The sequence below is a fragment of the Salvia splendens genome, chromosome 14 (genome assembly GCF_004379255.2).
Source record: "Salvia splendens isolate huo1 chromosome 14, SspV2, whole genome shotgun sequence".
Classification (NCBI taxonomy): Eukaryota; Viridiplantae; Streptophyta; class Magnoliopsida; order Lamiales; family Lamiaceae; genus Salvia; species Salvia splendens.
Window position 1 is genome coordinate 20,002,472 of NC_056045.1, and position 7,544 is coordinate 20,010,015.

At 42.2% G+C, this 7,544-nt stretch overlaps 1 protein-coding gene across 2 annotated transcripts; it reads left to right on the forward strand.

Annotated features, from left to right (window-relative positions):
- The first annotated feature begins 2,711 nt into the window (after positions 1 to 2,711).
- LOC121763649 (nuclear transport factor 2-like) lies at positions 2,712 to 6,971 on the forward strand. Of its 2 annotated transcripts, XM_042159714.1 has the most exons (11): positions 2,712 to 3,019; positions 3,205 to 3,300; positions 3,399 to 3,536; positions 3,929 to 4,208; positions 4,293 to 4,522; positions 4,748 to 4,916; positions 5,002 to 5,123; positions 5,226 to 5,291; positions 6,029 to 6,095; positions 6,367 to 6,669; positions 6,750 to 6,971. In XM_042159714.1, the coding sequence occupies exons 2-10, from the start codon at positions 3,232 to 3,234 to the stop codon at positions 6,651 to 6,653; spliced, it is 1,428 nt and encodes a 475-aa protein (XP_042015648.1). In that variant the 5' UTR covers positions 2,712 to 3,019; positions 3,205 to 3,231; the 3' UTR covers positions 6,654 to 6,669; positions 6,750 to 6,971. The 2 variants fall into 2 exon arrangements, with proteins under 2 accessions (XP_042015648.1, XP_042015647.1); XM_042159713.1 differs by having other exon boundaries at positions 2,713 to 3,019; positions 6,367 to 6,971.
- Positions 6,972 to 7,544: the final 573 nt, after the last annotated feature.

Here is a 7,544-nt window from a genome sequence, read left to right on the forward strand (position 1 = left end):
TTGCAACTTTAGCCGTATTTTTTTCAATTTTATTTACTCACATTGCATACAAAAGCAAACTTGAAAAGTGTAATGTAATTTGATTAAAATTGAAAAGTTGAAAAATGCAAAAAAATAAAAATAAAAAAAATCGTCAACCCGCCGGTTCGGGCCCGGAACCGGCGGTTCGAGCCGAAAACCGCCGGTTTTGAACCGGCGCGTAACCCGCCGGTTTTTTGAACCTGAACCGGAACCGCCGGGAGCTAGGCGGGCCGGTTCAGGTTCGCGAATTTTCCGACCCTTGACCCGCCGGTTCGGGCCCGGAACCGGCGGGTTCCGACCCTTGTGCAAGCCTACGTATGTAGATCTATTTTATTTCCGGCTAATTGCAAGTTTCCGACGTCCACACTTTTACATTCTGTTTGAATCTGGGTTTGTGCTCTGTTTTCTTCATGTTCGCATTTGATACAGGTAATGAGATGTACGACAGTGTTGGTTAATCCTTTAGTTGTTATTTGCAGCTTTAATACTGCACTTTTTGTTTGCAGAAAATAGTCTCCACCGTTTTCCTGGTTTCTGTCTAGTCAAATTAGGAAGTTGATAGCTCAGTCTAATAAGTTAGTTTAATGTTCGCAGTTATGAGAAAGTTTAATGTCAGCATGATGTTTTCAGTTTCCTAGGTTCGGTGTTTACTTCGTTCCTAGGTCTAGTAGTAGTTACACCTCAACCCAAATTTGCGTGGCAGCAGCCGCTTTCTAATCTTGAATCTTCTAAATGCTTTCTTACGCATCCATCTTAGTGGGATCTACCCCTTGCTTCTCTATACTAGTCTATAGTATAACGGGTTGAGGGATCTTTGAAACGTGAGAGTTGTGTGTCCAACGACCGAGTCTTCTATATTCCCTTGAGTTCCTAGACCGAGTGATCTAGTGGGTTCATTGGACTTAGTAGCTCGACCTAGAACAGTAGAACGCCCACACACTCTACTCCCGCACACTTCACTTTCCTCAATGGTGAGTTGAAAGAGGATATCTACATGAGGCAGCCTCAAGGTTTTGAACAAGGTGGTCCTCATCTGGTCTGCAAGCTCAAGAAGGCTATCTATGGTCTCAAACAGGCTTCAAGAGCCTGGTTCTTTACTATTCACTCAGTGCTCATTTCACTTGGTTTCAAGCAATCCAGAGCTGATGTTTCTATGTTTGTCAGAAGTTCAGGTTCAGAGACCATCTTTCTCCTAATCTATGTTGATGATATGCTTGTTACAGGGAACTGCCCAGCTGCAATCCAGAAGGTGATCAGTGAATTACATGCTCAGTTCTCTCTTAAGGTTCTTGGTGAAGTCAATCTCTTCCTTGGAGTAGAAGTTGTCAAAACTGAGCATGGTCTTCATCTTTGTCAATCTTCTTACATTAAAGATTTACTAAAGAAAGCTAACATGACTGGAGCTAAGGGCTGCCCCACACCCATGGTTTCAAGTTGTGAACTTAACAAAAATGTTGGTGAACCAGTCTCAGATGCCAAGTTTTACAGAAGCATTGTAGGCGCTCTTCAATATGCTGCTATAACTCGGCCAGACATCAACTATGCAGTCAATAAAGTTAGCCAATACATGGCCTCTCTTCTTGTTACTCACTGGAGGGCAGTTAAACGGATTCTAAGATACCTATCTGGTTCATTGGACTATGGTATACAAATTCACAGGTCCAATGGTGTTCTATTTGCTTTCTCTGATTCGGATTGGGAGTCTGATTTGGATGATAAGAGGTCTACCACTGGTTTTTGCACTTATTTTGGTAGAAGCTTGATTTCATGGTGTGTCAAGAAGCAAACGGTTGTAGCTCTAGCACTGAAGCTGAATACAGAAGCCTCGCTCACACTACATCTGAGGTAGCTCAGCTTGCTTCCTTACTTGATGAGTTAAGAATGTCACTCAAATCGCCTCCTGTGGTGGGGGTTAATAATTTAAGTGCCATTGCTCTGGCTTCTAATCCAGTTCTACATGCTAGAACCAAACACATTGAGCTTGATGTTCATTTTGTTAGAGATAAGGTTCTCAACAAGAAGCTTGAGCTACGCCATGTCCCCACTCAAGACCAGATTGCGGACATCTTCACCAAACCTCTGGGCCAACAACCTTTCGTGAAGCTCCGTAACAGACTTGGTGTTGTTTCCTTAGCTTCCCTCAGGTTGAGGGGGATGTTAGAGGAGTGACGAATGGCTTGATCAACCAAGCCGATGACTTGATCAAGTACGATGTCTTGATCAAGTCATCGGTGATCAAGCAAGCCAATGACTTGATCAAGCGCGATGAATTGATCAAGTCATCGATGATCAAGCGCGATGACTTGATCAAGCGTGTTGAAGGAGATGGCTTGATCAACCAAGCCTTATCGCATGGAAGTCGTACACGAGGAAAAGCAAGTGACAACTCCCAACAAGCTGTCATCGCACGAGCCAACACCTCACCTGCTCAGATCGTGACTGTACCCATGCTCACAGCTAAGATGCAGGACCATGTATGTACTTGGAGAGACGTGGTGCTAAAGGGACTAAAGAAGGAAGTAGATTAGCAGAGTTTGTTATGATTAACTTTGTAATCTTACTTTAACTTGTACTAGATGGATTATGGTAGAGTACTAGATGTTTCCTATGCTACACATATGTAACCACACTTTGACTATTGATGATTCAATAAATAAAAGAGTGAATCTTACCATATTCCATATCAAGTTATGTTTTATCTTGCTTTAGCTTTTATGCTTTATTGTTGTTCTTTTCACTAAACTCTTTCTCTCTCCAACATGTATACAGATTGATTAAATCTTAAAGAAATCCCTTTTTCCTCCCTCCAACCCCATTCGAGATCCACCAATCCCACACCTCATTCGCCTCTTAAACCCTAGAAACCACCGCCGGTGCTGCGGGAATCACTCGTCGGAGCTTTCACAGATTCCGACCTGAATCCAGTAGTAGAGGGAGAAATAACCGAGCTCCGGTTTCTCTCTCCGCGCTCTTTCATTCGGATCCGCTTTGTATCCAGGTTCGATCCGATCGGAGATCATTAAAGCTCCAATCATTTTTGTCCTCTTGTCCTATTAATATGACGAATTTGATTGTTACTCCATTTGTTAAAGCTCTAGGGTTTTTCATTTATTCACGGCCGCGGAAGTGATTTACCTGATTTTTTTTAAAAAAATTGATTTCATGTGGTTTGGGATTTCGCAGGGCTATTTTTTGGATTGTCGATTAGTGATGGAAGCACCAGCGGCAGAGGTGGGGGCGGCGGCGGCGGAGACTCAGCCACCAGTTACTGCACAAGTTGTGAGTTCGCTTCTTAGTTTCCCTTCTATTAAATGTTAATGATGTAGCGTTTTCTTCTCGAAGAATTGAACTTTTTATCGATTTTGTTCGTGCGATAGGTCGGGAACGCATTTGTGTCGCAGTATTATCACATATTGCATCAGTCACCAGAGCTTGTTCACAAGTTTTATCAGGATAGCAGTAAGCTTGGTCGTTCTGAGGAGGATGGCTCCATGAGCGTAACCACCACTATGCAAGTAATCTCTCTCTCTCTCTCTGGATGTGTGTAATGTAAAGTATGTAATAGCTGTGCTGAACATAACATAACTTAATTGTCAATGTGAAAATATATACTCCCTCCGTCCTATTAGAATGAAAACATTTGTTTTTCGGCACGTAATTTTATGTCGCTTTGTTTTGTGAGTTAATGAGGAGGGAATAAAGTAAGGAGAGATGAAAAAATAGGGTTGATGTTGTTTCTATGTTAGGAGACATTTCATTTTTAATGGGACAATCCCAAAAGGAAAGCGTTTCATTTTTAATGGGACAGGAGTATATTCTAGGGCCTATGTGCTAACGAAGTATTGTTGAGATTGTAAAATGTTGGTTTTCCATGTGCTTTAGCTGATGATGTGGTCTGACTATTCAGGCCATCAATAGCAAAATCGTTTCGCTCAACTACGAGGAGTTGAAACCTGAGATTAAGTCCGTAGATTCTCAAGAATCATTTAATGGTGGAGTTCACGTTCTTGTGACTGGCTATTTAACAGGAAAAGGCATCAAAGTTAGGCACTTTGCTCAATCTTTCTTCCTTGCTCCGCAAGACCGGGGTTACTTTGTTTTGAATGACATGTTTCGTTATGTGAATAACGACGGTGTTAGTCCAGCATTGGTTCCTGATGTCGCTGTTCCTGTCCCTGAAGAGCCAGGTTATTTACTTGTTCAGGATTTTTTTGTTGTCTTGTCTTTCTTGACAAGGTTGAGTTCATATATTTCTTGTTTCCTGTCAACAGCTCCCATCCCAGTTCAGGAGAATCATGTTTCTGAGCAGATTGCGCCATCTGCAGAAGAAGCTGTTTCTGGAGAAGTGTACAACCCACCAGAGAATGGGGACCTGCCAGTTACTGAAGAAGAAGAAGTTCCTGTGCCGGAGGTTGTTGATGAGGTTCAGGACAATACAGAGCCGGTGGTTGAAATCCCCACCAAAATTGATGAAGCGCCAAAGAAGTCTTATGCTTCTATTGTAAGTGTGACCATTAGCAGTTCCAAGGAATAAGCCAGCTCATGTTGTCTTCCTTTCTAGTTGCTTGCATTACTTACTTACTTTCATACCTTGTTTGATCTGTTGTGATCTGACTCTGGTTCATCTTGTTCCTTCCTATTGCTTGCAATTTTGTAGAAGTATAACAGGAGTGTGTTTCTATTTTCCAATTATCCTGCGTTTATCTATCCTGGCTCATGATTTCAGGTGATGCATCTCAAGGCAACTGCTGCAACTTTCTCACCGCCTCCTGCTGCTGCCCGAAAAGCTGTCCCACAGAGCTTGGACCAAGTGAAGCCTAATCCTGCTCCGACGCCTGATGGTCCAGTTACCAATTCGGATGTTTTTGATCATGAACATAACCAAGATGGTGAAGGCATGTCTTTGGCTGCAGTCCTTGCATCTCGGTTGGATCATCTTTCTAGAATGTACAAACTGACATGTCTATCTGATTTATGCAGCTGATGGGTTCTCCATATACATAAAGGGCCTTCCTATGAATGCTACCGAAGCTTTACTTGAGGACATATTCAACAAATTCGGGGCCATAAAGAATGATGGAATTCAAGTTAGAAGCAACAGAGTATGTTCTAATATATTAATTCTCATTAACTATGGATGGATAAATAATAGATATTTCTATTGTACAATTTCTTATATTTACATCATTATATGTTTGCTGCAGCAACAAGGATTTTGTTTTGGCTTTGTGGAGTTTGAGGAGGAAACTTCTATGCAAAAAGCCCTTGAGGTATGGTTTCTACTTTCTATTTTATGGTTCAAGATAAGAGCAAAATATATGTTTTCTATACCTTTATAGTTTGTGGAAGGCTATTGATTGGTTACTGTAGAAGACTATTGATTGGATAAAGATTTTCATAGTTTATGTCATGCTTGTAGTGCTTTTACTGTTCTGTTTTTTTTCCTTCTGATTGCAGCATGCCTTATTGTTTGTTTGATATAGTTTTGGCATGACAGATTTATTCAGGTATCATTGTCTCATGAGTCATGTCAGATTAGCTTAGGAACTTCTATATTAGGTCGTTGGCTTTCTATTTATATACTACTAATTTATGATTTTTTTCTTTGAGAGTTCCTTATCATATCTTTCCAAAGAAATGTTTGGATGCAATATCTGAAACATAATTTTTTTGCATCCACTCAAGCACTTGGTCAGGTATCTTTATGGGAATAACAATGAGTTTGGTTGATAGGATTGATGGCAATCTGATTTGAATTGGTTAGTGGTGGTCAAGTGTCAATGATAAACTGTAATTGTTAACTTTTGTTTGGATCCCACATAGCATAAATCATCAACGCTAATGTTTCCTCCGTATTCCACTTCCTAATTCTACGGACACCACCGAACCACCCTTATTTTTTCATTATGTTACTGTAGCCTTCATTTCTTTTTCTTTTTAAATTTTATACTATGATTCATTGGTTATTTTTGCTGTTCTGCATTCTCATACCATCTTCACATTACAGGCTTCTCCAGTAACAATTGGTGGGCGTCAAGCCTTTGTTGAGGAAAAGAGGTCTACAAATTCTCGTGGTAAGTGTATTCTGTTCCAAAACCCCCCTGAAAAAACTCCTGTTCTTTGCTTGCACTTTCACATTCGTTAGTTATTTGGTTGATGTTTTGCGTAATGTACTGTGGTTTTAGTTTCTCATTTGTCTTGCCTTCTGTTGAACTTCTGAAGATGTGTACTCATCTTGGACTTTTATTGAGCTACTGCTAGATCAACGTCTAACTTGAAAATGATTATGAACATTCATATCTGATCATTGCTCATCTTTGTGACGGTTTATATTCTGTGGGGCAGGAAGCAACAGGGGAAGGTTCCCACCAGGAAGGGGCTCGGGGTTCAGAAACGATGGAGTTAGAGGACGAGGTGGCTATGGTGGTGGTAGGGGATATAATAGGGGTGATTTCAGTGGCAGGAGTGAGTTTGGCAACAGGGGTGGAAACCGGGGAGGATCCGCAAACCGTGATGGATATCAGAGGTCGGAAAGCATCAATAGCAACGGGGGTGGCCGTGCCAACCGAGCTGCTGGGATGGCCAACGGCAACACAAAGAATACAACCCCTCATGTCTCCGCCACTGCTTGAAGAGCCGTATATTCAAGTTAGGTTCTGTTATTCCCTTCTTCTTCTTCCCATTTCAAGTTATAGTTTTTACCTCGTCGGAATCTTCGTTTCTGGCAGTTCAATTGCGACGTCGACGTGTGCAACTGAATTATTCGTCGGCCATTCTTCTAACTCATTTGTTTCTGAGTTTCCTCAGTGTGGGTATAAATTTATGGGTAGACGAGATTGGGTAGGGTTTTGTTTTAGTAGATTTACTGTCAATGGCCCAACGAGAAGTAACTTCAAACAATTTTTTCTCCTTTTTTGGGTATTTGAAGGTATCATTTTTCTGTCTCTAAATGAGGAACTATTTTGGCTATTATTTACCTGATCTTTGGCTGCGTTGCACCACAGGTAGAGATGCCCACCGGTTCCGGTTCCGGCGGTTAACCGGCGAACCGGAACCGGTTCCGAACCGGAACCGTGGCAATTTTTCCGAACCGGAACCGTCGCAATTCGGGTCGCGGTCCGGTTCAGGTTCATGATTTTTCGAACCGGAACCGTCACCGAACCGGCGGTTCGGGACGGTTCGGAACCGCCGGTTAACCGGCGGAACCGCCGGTTCGGGCGCGTAAATCAAGGCGTCAGGGATGGGGCTGACGGCGGCAGCTTTTCAGCGGCAAAACCGGCCGGTTCCGGCGGTTTTTGGACCGGAAACCGGCGGTTAACCGTGAAAACCGGCGGTTCCGGCGGTTTTCCGCCAAAACCGCCGGTTTTTTCGGCGGTTTAGGCGGTTCCGGTTCGGAACCGGCGGTTTCGCGGTTCGGTTGTATTTTTTTTTTTTAATTTGAAATTTGGATTTATACAACAAATTGGAACAAGACAATGTTTAATTCAAATAGAAATACGGCGAATAAGGAAGAAATGATATCT